The sequence below is a fragment of the Anarhichas minor genome, unplaced genomic scaffold (genome assembly GCF_050575085.1).
Source record: "Anarhichas minor isolate MPS153535 unplaced genomic scaffold, ASM5057508v1 ptg000040l, whole genome shotgun sequence".
NCBI classification, from domain to species: domain Eukaryota; kingdom Metazoa; phylum Chordata; class Actinopteri; order Perciformes; family Anarhichadidae; genus Anarhichas; species Anarhichas minor.
Window position 1 is genome coordinate 3,867,659 of NW_027466486.1, and position 18,477 is coordinate 3,886,135.

The 18,477-nt window shown below is 39.5% G+C and overlaps 1 long non-coding RNA gene and 5 gene segments (V, D, J or C); 2 read left to right on the top strand and 4 right to left on the bottom strand.

The window, feature by feature from the left end:
• Positions 1–1,394: 1,394 nt before the first annotated feature.
• On the bottom strand, positions 1,395–3,928 carry LOC142968700 (Ig lambda-3 chain C region-like). The segment is given in 2 exon segments: positions 1,395–1,978; positions 2,804–3,928. A coding segment is annotated over 1 exon segment (315 nt).
• Positions 3,929–4,500: 572 nt separating this feature from the next.
• Positions 4,501–6,268, bottom strand: LOC142968702 (Ig kappa chain C region, B allele-like). The segment is given in 2 exon segments: positions 4,501–5,067; positions 5,924–6,268. A coding segment is annotated over 1 exon segment (312 nt).
• A 1,354-nt stretch (positions 6,269–7,622) lies between these two features.
• Positions 7,623–9,492, bottom strand: LOC142968706 (Ig kappa chain C region, B allele-like). The segment is given in 2 exon segments: positions 7,623–8,184; positions 9,043–9,492. A coding segment is annotated over 1 exon segment (312 nt).
• A 282-nt stretch (positions 9,493–9,774) lies between these two features.
• LOC142968697 (Ig kappa chain V-III region MOPC 63-like) overlaps positions 9,775–18,477 on the top strand; it is a 75,294-nt gene continuing 66,591 nt past the window's right edge. The window contains 2 exon segments of the V gene segment in view: positions 9,775–9,841; positions 9,934–10,257. Of these exon segments, the coding sequence occupies positions 9,790–9,841; positions 9,934–10,257 (376 nt within the window).
• Positions 11,999–12,962, top strand: LOC142968710 (uncharacterized). Its single transcript, XR_012959062.1, has 2 exons — positions 11,999–12,251; positions 12,446–12,962. It is a non-coding gene; the product is annotated as an uncharacterized LOC142968710 (long non-coding RNA).
• Positions 13,213–14,741, bottom strand: LOC142968210 (immunoglobulin lambda constant 1-like; the record flags this gene model as incomplete). The annotated part of the segment is given in 2 exon segments: positions 13,213–13,792; positions 14,618–14,741. Coding segments are annotated over 2 exon segments (447 nt in total), but the record flags the coding sequence as incomplete, so codon positions are not given.

Consider the following 18,477-nt stretch of genomic DNA (forward strand, 5'->3'; position numbering starts at 1 on the left):
TTGAGGAAAGATTTCCTCTCTGTTGTGAAACAGCACGGTGTTTCTTTATGCAGTGAATGAATCAGTGTCAGGTGATGCTGTGTTCAACACGGATCCATTTGCCAGAAATGGGAGCGTACACATGTTAGTGAGACATGAAACATTAAAAAAACTGGTTAAAAAAAGGTAAAAAGTTTGCAGACAAGAGAAACAACATAGAAAAGTTTCAAGACGTGATGAACTGTTACGACACCTCACCTCTGCTTTTTCAGTTTCACAAGGACAGATGTGTGTTTGCCTTCTTAAATGTATTTTGCATTATTTGAATGCATCACTGCTCCTCACAGCTTTAAGTTCTCATGTCACTGAAAGTCTGAACTGTTTTCATGCACTCACACTGAAAACTGCATCAGGATGAAGTTGTCAATGATTGTCATGTTGGCTTTTCTGTGTCAGGGTGAGAGATTTTGAAAACGTATCTGACATTATAGGAATATTTTATGTGTGGTTCAGTTTCTGTCCTTTTCATGTTTGGATCCGGTTTTCTTTCTGTCTTTATTTTCTTCTTAATATTATAATTTGAACTAATGCTCCATGTTGTTGAGATATCCAACATTTCTTCTGAAGGTCACATTTCATTTTTCCCTTCAGAGACTTCTGCAAACAATTTTCTTACTCAGGCTGACAAATCCAAGTCTGTCAGTCTTAGAGGGACTGTGACCATCAGCGCCACAGGGAGTTCGAACATTGGTGCTGATCTCAGTTGGTACCTCCAGAAACCTGGACAGGCTCCCAAACTTCTCATATACTCTTCATCAACTCTCTTCTCTGGAACTCCGTCTCGATTCAGTGGCAGTACATCTGGTTCTGACTACACTTTAACCATCAGAGGTGTTCAGGCTGAAGATGCTGGAGATTACTACTGTCTGGGCTACCATGGTAGTGGAGTGTTCACACAGTGATTTAGAGCCGTACAAAAACCTCCTTCAGTTTGATAGAAGTGAAAACGGCCGGCTGCAGGTGCAGAGAGTTGGTGGAGAGACTGTGATGAGGAGAACTGGTCCAGTGAACACGAGCGTCATCAAGCAGAACCACCATGAATCTAAATAAAACTGAAACAAACTCACAGACGCTCTTCTATACACACTAAAACTAAACTTATATTCTTGTCAGTTCATTCAGTCTCTTTATGAATAAACTGGGGAGGTTAGATTATTGTTGGACCATAGCCTCTGATATTAAAAACAATCCTTAACTGTAGCTCTAATGAAGGCTGCTTATAACACTATAACAACAGTCCAAGAAACCAAATATCTATTTCATACCTCTTATCAGGTATATCAGGTTACTGAAATGATCATTAAGATATGTTTTTAAGTGAGAATATATTATAAAATAAATACAAAGACACTGAATCATTATAATCCACAGTTTTATTTATAGTTAAATGTCCATGTCACATTTTTGATTAATCACCAGTTCATCTTGGAGTGAAAATCTATAATTCAGTTTAATTTGAAAAGAACATAAAGAAGAATATGCAGAAGATCAGTATCAGAAAGCAACATACACACTAAAACACTGAGTAGAGAGCTGTGAAACAGAGGAGATCTGTAGCTTCATCCAGATCTCTATCAAAGAAGCAGCTTCATTTCCACACAGGAAGTGTTGCTGAAGCTCTACTCTGAGCAGAGGTCAGGGTCCAGGGTTTGAGTGACAGGGCTCTGTCCATTCAGACTGGCCTCACAGCTCACTGAGCTCGCCTTCCTCCACTGGTCTGCAGGGAGGCTCAGGGTGCTGCTCCAGCTGTAGTGGCCGTCCGTCCCCAGGACCAGGCTGCGTGACACCCCTGAGGAGCTGCTGCTGCCCCCCACCTTCCAGCCCAGACTCCAGGCTGAGGGGAAGCCCCCGCTGGCCAGACACACCAGTGTGGCTGTGCCCTGCTGCAGCTCCTCTCTGGAGGGGGGGAGGACGGTCAGGGTGGGCCGCACCATGCCCACTGGAGGAGAGAGAGGGGGGGATGAGACAGAGGGGAGAAATGATAAAAGAATAAGAATGAAGGCTTGTAATAAAGATAAAATAACATCCTGTTAATTTCTCATATTTGTTCAAATAAAACAGAATAAGTTGTGTTCCTGTTGCACTCATAAATCACTCCGTATCAGACCATCGGCCACATGATTCAAGTGTAAATGTAACTAAAAAGGTTAATCGATAACGATTACTGAAACATCCTCGTATGTTTTATAATGTTTGACAGAGAATAACTGACAGTTTAAAAACTCATGTGAATACAGTTAAAACCATCGTCATCTGTTTCTTTCACTTCCATTTCACTACATGTAAAATGAATGAACCGTGAACACAAAGATAAGCTGCATTTACTGATAAAATCATGTGTTGAACAGGAATCCACATCACATTTTAAATCATCACATTATTTGATATTTTCAAACTAATTGATTAAAAGAAATTCTAATATATGTTTTATATTATGTACATGTTTTGAGAATGAAAAGTCTGAATTGACCAAATGTTACTTATATTGAATACTAAGCATGCAGGCTAAAGTTTCAATGAAAATATAACATTATATAAAAAATATATGAGTTATTTAACCTCTCTTTAAATTAAATAACATGCAAGAATGAATATCTTTTACATTTCCGTAAAGTTTCTTCTCAGTTTGTGAGATCAGCTTGATAAAATAACAAAAAATAATGAACAACCTAAAAAGACTGATCTTGATCTGAGTCTTGTACAATATTTGTTTTAAGTTATATTTTATATATATTGTTATAAAATAGAAATCTCTGGTACTTACAGTCAATGATGAGTTTGGTTCCTCCACCAAAAGTCCACCACAGTGATACAAACTCATTAAGTGGCCGTACAAAAACCTCCTGCTCTGTGAACAAACATCTATCCACTGAAACACTCTCTGCTTTTCATAACAATGCATAACAATATGTAACAATACAGAACAATATATATTTTCTTGAATCTAAAAAGTTTTTCTAATGATATGGATTAAAATGATCATATAAATTAAATCAATTATTACATTTTTCTTGAGTTTTCTAAACCTGACAGAGAAACAATTACAGTCTCCGTGTAACAAAGTCATTTATTCACAGTTTTATATCAGTTTATGGTTAAATGAACATGATTCTTTCTAATATTGATAATTAACAAACTCACATTAATCAGAATTTAAATGTGTTACTCATGCAGAGTAAACCCTGTCAGTAAATTAAATGCAGACAAACACACACATGATACCAACCACTGTGAAAACAAACGTATCCTTAAATCCTCATCTGCTCTTCTAATATAAACATTTTCTTTTATTCCATTAAGATCATAGATTGTGTTAAACTGAGCAGTATTCCTCCTGGTTTTGTGTCCCACGTTGCCTTCAGTCTGTTGAGAGCAGAGAAATCATTTCCATAGAGAGGAGGCTTTGCATCGTCAGCTGATCCTCCAGTGAACTCAGAAGCTTTATAGTCCTGTGAGTTCAACACTGCAGGACTCAGATCTGTCAGTCAGCACAGCAGGAACCACAACCACCATGACTCTGATCACCATCCTCATCTGGACGCTGGCCTGCTGCTGTTTCACAGGTTCATTCACTCAGCAACTCTTCAAACATGACGTGCTGCCTTTTCTCTCATTTATTTCTGCTGATTAATGAATGATTTGTTTTTGTCTGCAGGATGCAGCGGTCAGGTGACTGTGACTCAGCCTCCAGTAGTGACATCTAGTCCAGGATCCACTGTCACTCTCACCTGTAAGACTAGTAAACCTGTTTTCAGAGATGATGATGGAGATGACGCTATGTTCTGGTATCAACATCAATCTGGACAGCCTCCAAAGCTCCTCATAACATATGCCAGCACAAGTGAATCAGGAACACCAGCTCGGTTTAGTGGCAGTGGAAGCAGCTCTGACTTCACTTTGACCATCAGTGGAGTTCAGACTGAAGATGCAGCAGTTTATTACTGTCAGAGTGCTCATGAAATAAACAGTGCTGACGTGTTCACACAGTGATTTGTAGTCGTACAAAAACCTCCCTCAGTCAGACTGCAGAGACTCTGAGCTGTAACAGCAGGAACCGACTGCAGCTGCTGAAGAGGAAGAGACTCTGACACAGACCACTGAGCACAGAGCTGACAGTAACCTCACCAAGCACTCACTACATATTCACACTAATAATTCAAGAAAAGCATTATTTTAAATGTAATGACACCACTTCATGTTCTGCTTATATTTACTGCTCCTCTATCACATATTCACAAAATCCTTTTTATTTCATCATGATACAAATATGAATTATTTCCTTTCTTGTGTTAATATCTTCTTCTGAGTTCATTTTAAAAAAGAAACAATCAAATAATTACATTAATATTTACATGATGAATCCAAAGTTTTTCATTTCAAACAGAGAGGAGTATCATTTTAAAGTTAATAAACTATTTAATTTCTTACTCCTCTTCATAAGATAAAAGACCAAACACTTCATCATGTTATTCATCAGTGAAAGCTTTTATTAGCAACAACATCAATCATTAACATGACAGTTATGAAACACACTCACATCTAGCTGCTGAACACTACTCTCTAAGTTGTTGTTGTCCAACACTTTACAGCAGTGTTGTTCTCTGCAACACAAAGCTTTAAATGACAAACTGATATCGATCAGAGCAGCAGGTGTGCTCCTCCTGCTCCCCCCACACAGAGCTCCCGTCCTGGGCTTCAGCCTGCTCCTCTAGCCCTCACACTGGCTCCTGTGGAGGGACTGGGTCTGGCTGTGGTCATGATGGAGGACCCTGCAGGAGTACAGCTCTCCTTCCATCCAGCGCTCCCGGCTCAGGCTCAGGGTGCTGCTGCTGCTGTAGCGTCCGCTCTTCTCCTCCTCTGAGCTGCTCAGGACCCCCTCTGTCACCTCCGTGTCGTCCACCTGCCAGCTCACCACGGCTCCCTGAGGAGAGTAGCCAGACAGCAGGCAGGTCAGCGTGGCCGAGCCCCCGGAGAGCTGCTCAGAGGAGGGGGGAAGCAGAGAGACCGAGGGCCTGACCATGGGGCCAGCTGGAGAGGAGAGCAGAGACACACAAGGAACAGATTAACGTCCAGTGTGGGACAGACAGCTATGAGACAGTTATGATACATGACAGAGGTTAACACCACTGTGGGTTAGCTGTGTGCTGTGATCAGACAGAGGAGAGGAGACGTGGGAAGAAATGAGGGTTCAACAAACTAAACTAAATGGTGAAACCTAATTATATCTTCTACTGTGGCACTGATCACTAATCACTAAAACTTATAGAAAAATATACAACATGACTTAGATGTTAATGTAATGGACAAGTTAAATTAATTAACTTTACATTAAATGTTCATATCTTTAATATTATGTTTGATAGAAAATATTTCATCCCGTAGATGATTTTCTTGTTGAAAACAATGTAACATCTGTAAACAGTTAAAGACTTTGTCGTCTGTTTCACTTCCTTTCACCGCTTTAAACCAACGAACTGTGAACACAAACTGCAGCGACGCTGAATGTACAAATAAACTCACTCATTAGTTTTAAAGGCACATTAGATTTTATATCTAACGGCTGTTTAAATGTTACAAATAAAAATAACATAGATAACATGGTCTTTTCTGAATGTCAAAAGATAGACAATATTTTTTACTAAACTTTGTGAAACGCATTTAATTGGATAAAATATACATATTTTTCTGATCATATGTCACAATAAACATCATATATGAAACCAAAAGAATATTTATCTCTGAAATATGACATTAGCCAAGCTTAATAGATGGCAAAAAATATCCAAAACATATAAATTATCCAACATAACTGTGTTTTATTACATTCTGATGAAAAAGTTAGTATAACATTTCATGTTGTAGAAATAATGAATCTGGTACTTACAGTAAATGATGAGTTTGGTTCCTCCACCAAAAGTCCACCACAGTGATACAAACTCATTAAGTGGCCGTACAAAAACCTCCTGCTCTGTGAACAAACATCTATCCTCTGAAACACTCTCTGCTTTTCATAACAATTCATAACAATATGTAACAATACATAACAATATATATTTTCTTGAATCTAAAACGTTTTTCTAATGATATGGATTAAAATGATCATATAAATTAAATCAATTATTACATTTTTCTTGACTTTTCTAAACCTGACAGAGAAACAATTACAGTCTCCGTGTAACAAAGTCATTTTTTCACAGTTTTATATCAGTTTATGGTTAAATTAACTTGATTCTTTCTAATATTGATAATTAACAAACTCATATTAATCAGAATTTAAATGTGTTACTCATGCAGAGTAAACCCTGTCAGTAAATTAAATGCAGACAAACACACACATGATACCAACCACAGTGAAAACAAACGTATCCTTAAATCCTCATCTGCTCTTCTAATATAAACATTTTCTTTTATTCCATTAAGATCATAGATTGTGTTAAACTGAGCAGTATTCCTCCTGGTTTTGTGTCCCACGTTGCCTTCAGTCTGTTGAGAGCAGAGAAATCATTTCCATAGAGAGGAGGCTTTGCATCGTCAGCTGATCCTCCAGTGAACTCAGAAGCTTTATAGTCCTGTGAGTTCAACACTGCAGGACTCAGATCTGTCAGTCAGCACAGCAGGAACCACAACCACCATGACTCTGATCACCATCCTCATCTGGACGCTGGCCTGCTGCTGTTTCACAGGTTCATTCACTCAGCAACTCTTCAAACATGACGTGCTGCCTTTTCTCTCATTTATTTCTGCTGATTAATGAATGATTTGTTTTTGTCTGCAGGATGCAGCGGTCAGGTGACTGTGACTCAGCCTCCAGTAGTGACATCTAGTCCAGGATCCACTGTCACTCTCACCTGTAAGACCAGCCAAGCTGTTTATTCACACTCTACTTATGGTCAATATATGTTCTGGTATCAACAGAAATCTGGACAGCCTCCAAAGCTCCTCATAAGATTAGCCAGCACACGTGAATCAGGAACACCAGCTCGGTTTAGTGGCAGTGGAAGCAGCTCTGACTTCACTTTGACCATCAGTGGAGTTCAGGCTGAAGATGCAGCAGTTTATTACTGTCAGAGTTATCATGTCATAAACAGTGCTGGCGTGTTCACACAGTGATTTGTAGTCGTACAAAAACCTCCCTCAGTCAGACTGCAGAGACTCTGAGCTGTAACAGCAGGAACCGACTGCAGCTGCTGAAGAGGAAGAGACTCTGACACAGACCACTGAGCACAGAGCTGACAGTAACCTCACCAAGCACTCATTACATATTCACACTAATAATTCAAGAAAAGCATTATTTTAAATGTAATGACACCACTTCATGTTCTGCTTATATTTACTGCTCCTCTATCACATATTCACAAAATCCTTTTTATTTCATCATGATACAAATATGAATTATTTCCTTTCTTGTGTTAATATCTTCTTTTGAGTTAATTAAAAAGAAACAATCAAATAATTACATTAATATTTACATGATGAATCCAAAGTTTTTCATTTCAAACAGAGAGGAGCATCATTTTAAAGTTAATAAACTATTTAATTTCTTACTCTTCTTCATAAGATAAAAGACCAAACACTTCATCATGTTATTCATCAGTGAAAGCTTTTATTAGCAACAACATCAATCATTAACATGACAGTTATGAAACACACTCACATCTAGCTGCTGAACATTACTCTCTACGTTGTTGTTGTCCAACACTTTACAGCAGTGTTGTTCTCTGCAACACAAAGCTTTAAATTACAAACTGATATCGATCAGAGCAGCAGGTGTGCTCCTCCTGCTCCCCCCACACAGAGCTCCCGTCCTGGGCTTCAGCCTGCTCCTCTAGCCCTCACACTGGCTCCTGTGGAGGGACTGGGTCTGGCTGTGGTCATGATGGAGGACCCTGCAGGAGTACAGCTCTCCTTCCATCCAGCGCTCCCGGCTCAGGCTCAGGGTGCTGCTGCTGCTGTAGCGTCCGCTCTTCTCCTCCTCTGAGCTGCTCAGGACCCCCTCTGTCACCTCCGTGTCGTCCACCTGCCAGCTCACCACGGCTCCCTGAGGAGAGTAGCCAGACAGCAGGCAGGTCAGCGTGGCCGAGCCCCCGGAGAGCTGCTCAGAGGAGGGGGGAAGCAGAGAGACCGAGGGCCTGACCATGGGGCCAGCTGGAGAGGAGAGCAGAGACACACAAGGAACAGATTAACGTCCAGTGTGGGACAGACAGCTATGAGACAGTTATGATACATGACAGAGGTTAACACCACTGTGGGTTAGCTGTGTGCTGTGATCAGACAGAGGAGAGGAGACGTGGGAAGAAATGAGGGTTCAACAAACTAAACTAAATGGTGAAACCTAATTATATCTTCTACTGTGGCACTGATCATTAATCACTAAAACTTATAGAAAAATATACAACATGACTTAGATGTTAATGTAATGGACAAGTTCAATTAATTAACTTTACATTAAATGTTCATATCTTTAATATTATGTTTGATAGAAAATATTTCATCCCGTAGATGATTTTCTTGTTGAAAACAATGTAACATCTGTAAACAGTTAAAGACTTTGTCGTCTGTTTCACTTCCTTTCACCGCTTTAAACCAACGAACTGTGAACGCAAACTGCAGCGACGCTGAATGTACAAATAAACTCACTCATTAGTTTTAAAGGCACATTCGATTTTATATCTAACGGCTGTTTAAATGTTACAAATTAAAATAACATAGATAACATGGTCTTTTCTGAATGTCAAAAGATAGACAATATTTTTTACTAAACTTTGTGAAACACATTTAATTGGATAAAATATACATATTTTTCTGATCATATGTCACAATAAACATCATATATGTAACCAAAAGAATATTTATTTCTAAAATATGACATTAGCCAAGCTTAATAGATGGCAAAAAATATCCAAAACATATAAATTATCCAACATAACTGTGTTTCATTACATTCTGATGAAAAAGTTAGTATAACATTTCATGTTGTAGAAATAATGAATCTGGTATACTTACAGTAAATGATGAGTTTGGTTCCTCCACCAAAAGTGTACCACAGTGATACAAACTCATTAAGTGGCCGTACAAAAACCTCCTGCTCTGTGAACAAACATCTATCCTCTGAAACACTCTCTGCTTTTCATAACAATGCATAACAATATGTAACAATACATAACAATATATATTTTCTTGAGTCTAAAATGTTTTTCTAATGATATGGATTAAAATGATCATATAAATTAAATCAATTATTACATTTTTCTTGACTTTTCTAAACCTGACAGAGAAACAATTACAGTCTCCGTGTAACAAAGTCATTTATTCACAGTTTTATATCAGTTTATGGTTCAATGAACATTATTCTTTCTAATATTGATAATTAACAAACTCATATTAATCAGAATTTAAATGTGTTACTCATGCAGAGTAAACCCTGTCAGTAAATGAAATGCAGACAAACACACACATGATACCAACCACAGTGAAAACAAACGTATCCTTAAATCCTCATCTGCTCTTCTAATATAAACATTTTCTTTTATTCCATTAAGATCATAGATTGTGTTAAACTGAGCAGTATTCCTCCTGGTTTTGTGTCCCACGTTGCCTTCAGTCTGTTGAGAGCAGAGAAATCATTTCCATAGAGAGGAGGCTTTGCATCGTCAGCTGATCCTCCAGTGAACTCAGAAGCTTTATAGTCCTGTGAGTTCAACACTGCAGGACTCAGATCTGTCAGTCAGCACAGCAGGAACCACAACCACCATGACTCTGATCACCATCCTCATCTGGACGCTGGCCTGCTGCTGTTTCACAGGTTCATTCACTCAGCAACTCTTCAAACATGACGTGCTGCCTTTTCTCTCGTTTATTTCTGCTGATTAATGAATGATTTGTTTTTGTCTGCAGGATGCAGCGGTCAGGTGACTGTGACTCAGCCTCCAGTAGTGACATCTAGTCCAGGATCCACTGTCACTCTCACCTGTAAGACCAGCCAAGCTGTTTATTCACACTCTTCTTTAGGTGAATTTATGTTCTGGTACCAACAGAAATCTGGACAGCCTCCAAAGCTCCTCATAACATATGCCAGCACACGTGAATCAGGAACACCAGCTCGGTTTAGTGGCAGTGGAAGAAGCTCTGACTTCACTTTGACCATCAGTGGAGTTCAGGCTGAAGATGCAGCAGTTTATTACTGTCAGAGTTATCATGAAATAAACAGTGCTGACGTGTTCACACAGTGATTTGTAGTCGTACAAAAACCTCCCTCAGTCAGACTGCAGAGACTCTGAGCTGTAACAGCAGGAACCGACTGCAGCTGCTGAAGACGAAGAGACTCTGACACAGACCACTGAGCACAGAGCTGACAGTAACCTCACCAAGCACAAACCTTATTGTGATCTCTGCTTCTCACCTCAAAGTATTATTTTCACAATTGTCAGATTGCAGCAGGGACGTCTTCTTCCTCAGCTTTGGTTGCTGCATTATCAGCCTGACCTTGGTTCAGTCAGACAGCTGCCTCGAAGCCAATCACACCTTTTGTTTCTCATTTATGGCCAAAAACTATTTTGCTTTTGACTCTGAAGCCTTTGTGTTTAGACAAACTACTGACTGTTCTTGTGTCTCTGTCCCAAACCACAGCGTGACCTGTAATATTATTTGGTACATTCTAAGAACCTTTTAGCTTTTAGTGATTGTTATCCCTTAAAATGTGCCGATTGACAGTGAAAGCATGCAGATGATGAAGCATACACACATCCTGAGTCACTTACCTCAGATAGCCTGAGTCGGATTTCAATCCCATGTTTCCATGTCCCTACATCTCCAGTCAGTGTCCTTAACCATTGAACCATTTCCAGCACCGATCAACCCAAAGAACCAGACCGAGGAAGAATATCGGACTGAATCTGTAGAAACTTTATCTCCATCATCTTGCAGAGAAACAAAGTTTACAGACTTCACACTGAAACGGATTCACGCTGACATTATATATGATTCTAATTATTCTGTGTGCACTCAGTACATCTTATATGTTTCTGATAGCTCAGCTGATTGAGAAGGAATTTTACAGTCTGAAGGTTGTTGGTTTGAATCCCTCCTGGACTGAATTGTCTTTTCCTTCTGTCAACCCTCAGAGGCCTGTTTCATAAAGGTTTCTCTTATTGTGAAAAGCCTGTCTTGAATGAGCCAAACAAACTGAACGAGGATCAGTCTGTTTCATGAAGACAATTCATCAATTTTCTCAGAGGAGAAAATCAGTCCGAACTGGACAAAAGCTCTCAGAGTGACACATGTTTGGTTCTTTTTTTGGAGGAAGAATGAAACTGCTGTAATGTATCAGAGCAGCAGAGGAGTTTTAACCTTCAGCTGCTGCTGATGGAGATCACACTGATGTTTAGGGAACACTTGATGGAACTATTCGTATTCAGAGATCTTTTTGACAAAAAGCAGAATCATATTATTCATTCATCCATAAACACAACTTTGGGATGAAGTCCTGACTTTGATTGAAAATGAAAGTCTCTTTAAGGGATTGTTACCCCTTAAAAACCTTAAACCATGCAGATAATCCATTAAAAACCCTCCATAGGAAAGATAGAATTGGCTCAAATAAAAATATAAACCTTAATTGGCACATTTTCTCATTTCTCATTTTCATTTTTCATTTTCTCAGCTGGAAGGGAACTTTATTATATTTGATCTACCATAGGAGTATCCAGAGGACTCTATTGCTCCGTTTGTTTTCAAACATGATCAGACCTTCTGAGTCCGTCAGTGTCATAGATTGGCATACATGATATTGAGAAGAGCTAAGGACCAAATACAAAATCAATGTCATGTCAATCTGGAGTTGTTGTGAACCTGGAAAGCCAGCAGAGGGCAGACTGCGTCTATTTATGAGCATAAAGGCCTTTGGGACAGTTTACAGAGACAGAACCAGCAGAGAGAAGAGGAACAGAGAGTCAGAAGCTTCTTCATGTTCTTAATCAGTCCACAGAAAGATGTAGCCTCCACTTACTCCACCTCATCTCTCCCTTTCAGTTTCACAAGGACAGATGTGTGTTTGCCTTCTTAAATGTATTTTGCATTATTTGAATGCATCACTGCTCCTCACAGCTTTAAGTTCTCATGTCACAGAAAGTCTGAACTGTTCTCATGCACTCACACTGAAAACTGCATCAGGATGAAGTTGTCAATGATTGTCATGTTGGCTTTTCTGTGTCAGGGTGAGAGATTTTGAAAACGTATCTGACATTATAGGAATATTTTATGTGTGGTTCAGTTTCTGTCCTTTTCATGTTTGGATCCGGTTTTCTTTCTGTCTTTATTTTCTTCTAAATATTATAATTTGAACTAATGCTCCATGTTGTTGAGATATCCAACATTTCTTCTGAAGGTCACATTTCATTTTTCCCTTCAGAGACTTCTGCAAACAATTTCCTGACTCAGACTGACAAATCCAAGTCTGTCAGTCTTAGAGGGACTGTGACCATCAGCGCCACAGGGAGTTCGAACATTGGTGCTGATCTCAGTTGGTACCTCTAGAAACCTGGACAGGCTCCCAAACTTCTCATATACAAAGCTTCAACTCTCTTCTCTGGAACTCCGTCTCGATTCAGTGGCAGTACATCTGGTTCTGACTACACTTTAACCATCAGAGGTGTTCAGGCTGAAGATGCTGGAGATTACTACTGTCTGGGCTACCATGGTGGTGGAGTGTTCACACAGTGATTTAGAGCCGTACAAAAACCTCCTTCAGTTTGATAGAAGTGAAAACGGCCGGCTGCAGGTGCAGAGAGTTGGTGGAGAGACTGTGATGAGGAGAACTGGTCCAGTGAACACGAGCGTCATCAAGCAGAACCACCATGAATCTAAATAAAACTGAAACAAACTCACAGACGCTCTTCTATACACATTAAAACTAAACTTATATTCTTGTCAGTTCATTCAGTCTCTTTATGAATAAACTGGGGAGGTTAGATTATTGTTGGACCATAGCCTCTGATATTAAAAACAATCCTTAACTGTAGCTCTAATGAAGGCTGCTTATAACACTATAACAACAGTCCAAGAAACAAAATATCTATTTCATACCTCTTATCAGGTATATCAGGTTACTGAAATGATCATTAAGATATGTTTTTAAGTGAGAATATATTATAAAATAAATACAAAGACACTGAATCATTATAATCCACAGTTTTATTTATAGTTAAATGTCCATGTCACATTTTTGATTAATCACCAGTTCATCTTGGAGTGAAAATCTATAATTCAGTTTAATTTGAAAAGTAAAGAAGAATATGCAGAAGATCAGTATCAGAAAGCAACATACACACTAAAACACTGAGTAGAGAGCTGTGAAACAGAGGAGATCTGTAGCTTCATCCAGATCTCTATCAAAGAAGCAGCTTCATTTCCACACAGGAAGTGTTGCTGAAGCTCTACTCTGAGCAGAGGTCAGGGTCCAGGGTTTGAGTGACAGGGCTCTGTCCATTCAGACTGGCCTCACAGCTCACTGAGCTCGCCTTCCTCCACTGGTCTGCAGGGAGGCTCAGGGTGCTGCTCCAGCTGTAGTGGCCGTCCGTCCCCAGGACCTCCAGGCTGCGTGACACCCCTGAGGAGCTGCTGCTGCCCCCCACCTTCCAGCCCAGACTCCAGGCTGAGGGGAAGCCCCCGCTGGCCAGACACACCAGTGTGGCTGTGCCCTGCTGCAGCTCCTCTCTGGAGGGGGGGAGGACGGTCAGGGTGGGCCGCACGATGCCCACTGGAGGAGAGAGAGGGGGGATGAGAGAGAGGGGAGAAATGATAAAAGAATAAGAATGAAGGCTTGTAATAAAGATAAATTAACATCCTGTTAATTTCTCATATTTGTTCAAATAAAACAGAATAAGTTGTGTTCCTGTTGCACTCATAAATCACTCCGTATCAGACCATCGGCCACATGATTCAAGTGTAAATGTAACTAAAAAGGTTAATCGATAACGATTACTGAAACATCTTCATGTGTGTTTTATAATGTTTGACAGAGAATAACTGACAGTTTAAAAACTCATGTGAATACAGTTAAAACCATCGTCATCTGTTTCTTTCACTTCCTTTTCACTACATGTAAAATGAATGAACCGTGAACACAAAGATAAGCTGCATTTACTGATAAAATCATGTGTTGAACAGGAATCCACATCACATTTTAAATCATCACATTATTTGATATTTTCAAATTAACTGATTAAAAGAAATGTATAATATATGTTTTATATTATGTACATGTTTTGAGAATGAAAAGTCTGAATTGACCAAATGTTACTTACATTGAATACTAAGCATGCAGGCTAAAGTTTCAATGAAAATAGAATATTATATAGAAAATATATGAGTTATTTAACCTCTCTTTAAATTAAATAACATGCAAGAATGAATATCTTTTAGATTTCCGTTAAGTTTCTTCTCAGTTTGTGAGATCAGCTTGATAAAATAACAAACATAATTAATAACCTACAAACATGATCTTGATCTGAGTGTTGTACAATATTTGTTTTAAGTTATATTTTATATATATTGTTATAAAATAGAAATCTCTGGTACTTACAGTCAATGATGAGTTTGGTTCCTCCACCAAAAGTCCACCACAGTGATACAAACTCATTAAGTGGCCGTACAAAAACCTCCTGCTCTGTGAACAAACATCTATCCTCTGAAACACTCTCTGCTTTTCATAACAATGCATAACAATACATAACAATATATATTTTCTTGAGTCTAAAACGTTTTTCTAATGATATGGATTAAAATGATCATATAAATTAAATCAATTATTACATTTTTCTTGACTTTTCTAAACCTGACAGAGAAACAATTACAGTCTCCGTGTAACAAAGTCATTTTTTCACAGTTTTATATCAGTTTATGGTTAAATGAACATGATTCTTTCTAATATTGATAATTAACAAACTCACATTAATCAGAATTTAAATGTGTTACTCATGCAGAGTAAACCCTGTCAGTAAATTAAATGCAGACAAACACACACATGATACCAACCACTGTGAAAACAAACGTATCCTTAAATCCTCATCTGCTCTTCTAATATAAACATTTTCTTTTATTCCATTAAGATCATAGATTGTGTTAAACTGAGCAGTATTCCTCCTGGTTTTGTGTCCCACGTTGCCTTCAGTCTGTTGAGAGCAGAGAAATCATTTCCATAGAGAGGAGGCTTTGCATCGTCAGCTGATCCTCCAGTGAACTCAGAAGCTTTATAGTCCTGTGAGTTCAACACTGCAGGACTCAGATCTGTCAGTCAGCACAGCAGGAACCACAACCACCATGACTCTGATCACCATCCTCATCTGGACGCTGGCCTGCTGCTGTTTCACAGGTTCATTCACTCAGCAACTCTTCAAACATGACGTGCTGCCTTTTCTCTCATTTATTTCTGCTGATTAATGAATGATTTGTTTTTGTCTGCAGGATGCAGCGGTCAGGTGACTGTGACTCAGCCTCCAGTAGTGATATCTAGTCCAGGATCCACTGTCACTCTCACCTGTAAGACCAACCCGGCTGTTTATTCATCCTCTTCTTATGGTCAATGTATGTTCTGGTACCAACAGAAATCTGGACAGCCTCCAAAGCTCCTCATAAGATTTGCCAGCACAAGTGAATCAGGAACACCAGCTCGGTTTCGTGGCAGTGGAAGAAGCTCTGACTTCACTTTGACCATCAGTGGAGTTCAGGCTGAAGATGCAGCAGTTTATTACTGTAAGAGTTACCACAGTGGTGGAGTGTTCACACAGTGATTTGTAGTCGTACAAAAACCTCCCTCAGTCAGACTGCAGAGACTCTGAGCTGTAACAGCAGGAACCGACTGCAGCTGCTGAAGACGAAGAGACTCTGACACAGACCACTGAGCACAGAGCTGACAGTAACCTCACCAAGCACAAACCTTATTGTGATCTCTGCTTCTCACCTCAAAGTATTATTTTCACAATTGTCAGATTGCAGCAGGGACGTCTTCTTCCTCAGCTTTGGTTGCTGCATTATCAGCCTGACCTTGGTTCAGTCAGACAGCTGCCTCGAAGCCAATCACACCTTTTGTTTCTCATTTATGGCCAAAAACTATTTTGCTTTTGACTCTGAAGCCTTTGTGTTTAGACAAACTACTGACTGTTCTTGTGTCTCTGTCCCAAACCACAGCGTGACCTGTAATATTATTTGGTACATTCTAAGAACCTTTTAGCTTTTAGTGATTGTTATCCCTTAAAATGTGCCGATTGACAGTGAAAGCATGCAGATGATGAAGCATACACACATCCTGAGTCACTTACCTCAGATAGCCTGAGTCGGATTTCAATCCCATGTTTCCATGTCCCTACATCTCCAGTCAGTGTCCTTAACCATTGAACCATTTCCAGCACCGATCAACCCAAAGAACCAGACCGAGGAAGAATATCGGACTGAATCTGTAGAAACTTTATCTCCATCATCTTGCAGAGAAACAAAGTTTACAGACTTCACACTGAAACAGATTCACACTGACATTATATATATTCTAATAATTATGTGTGCACTCAGTACATCTTATATGTTTCTGATAGCTCAGCTGATTGAGAAGGAATTTTACAGTCTGAAGGTTGTTGGTTTGAATCCCTCCTGGACTGAATTGTCTTTTCCTTCTGTCAACCCTCAGAGGCCTGTTTCATAAAGGTTTCTCTTATTGTGAAAAGCCTGTCTTGAATGAGCCAAACAAACTGAACGAGGATCAGTCTGTTTCATGAAGACAATTCATCAATTTTCTCAGAGGAGAAAATCAGTCCGAACTGGACAAAAGCTCTCAGAGTGACACATGTTTGGTCCTTTTTTTGGAGGAAGAATGAAACTGCTGTAATGTATCAGAGCAGCAGAGGAGTTTTAACCTTCAGCAGCTGCTGATGGAGATCACACTGATGTTTAGTGAACACTTGATGGAACTATTCGTATTCAGAGATCTTTTTGACAAAAAGCAGAATTATATTATTCATTCATCCATAAACACAACTTTGGGATGAAACCCTGACTTTGATTGAAAATGAAAGTCTCTTTAAGGGATTGTTACCCCTTAAAAACCTTAAACCATGCAGATAATCCATTAAAAACCCTCCATAGGAAAGATAGAATTGGCTCAAATTAAAATATAAACCTTAATTGGCACATTTTCTCATTTCTCATTTTCATTTTTCATTTTCTCAGCTGGAAGGGAACTTTATTATATTTGATCTACCATAGGAGTATCCAGAGGACTCTATTGCTCCGTTTGTTTTCAAACATGATCAGACCTTCTGAGTCCGTCAGTGTCATAGATTGGCATACATGATATTGAGAAGAGCTAAGGACCAAATACAAAATCAATGTCATGTCAATCTGGAGTTGTTGTGAACCTGGAAAGCCAGCAGAGGGCAGACTGCGTCTAACGAGCGTAAAGGCCTTTGGGACAGTTTACAAAGACAGAACCAGCAGAGAGAAGAGGAACAGAGAGTCAGAAGCTTCTTCATGTTCTTAATCAGTCCACAGAAAGATGTAGCCTCCACTTACTCCACCTCATCTCTCCCTTTCAGTTTCACAAGGACAGATGTGTGTTTGCCTTCTTAAATGTATTTTGCATTATTTGAATGCATCACTGCTCCTCACAGCTTTAAGTTCTCATGTCACTGAAAGTCTGAACTGTTCTCATGCACTCACACTGAAAACTGCATCAGGATGAAGTTGTCAATGATTGTCATGTTGGCTTTTCTGTGTCAGGGTGAGAGATTTTGAAAATGTATCTGACATTATAGGAATATTTTACGTGTGGTTCAGTTTCTGTCCTTTTCATGTTTGGATCCGGTTTTCTTTCTGTCTTTATTTTCTTCTTAATATTATAATTTGCACTAATGCTCCATGTTGTTGAGATATCCAACATTTCTTCTGAAGGTCACATTTCATTTTTCCCTTCAGAGACTTCTGCAAACAATTTTGTGACTCAGACTGACAAATCCAAGTCTGTCAGTCTTAGAGGGACTGTGACCATCAGCGCCACAGGGAGTTCGAACATTGGCAGCACTCTCGCTTGGTACCTTCAGAAACCTGGAGAGGCTCCCAAACTTCTCATATACTATTCATCAACTCTCTTCTCCGGAACTCCGTCTCGATTCAGTGGCAGTAGATCTGGTTCTGACTACACTTTAACCATCAGAGGTGTTCAGGATGAAGATGCTGGAGATTACTACTGTCTGGGCTACCATGGTGGTGGAGTGTTCACACAGTGATTTAGAGCCGTACAAAAACCTCCTTCAGTTTGATAGAAGTGAAAACGGCCGGCTGCAGGTGCAGAGAGTTGGTGGAGAGACTGTGATGAGGAGAACTGGTCCAGTGAACACGAGCGTCATCAAGCAGAACCACCATGAATCTAAATAAAACTGAAACAAACTCACAGAC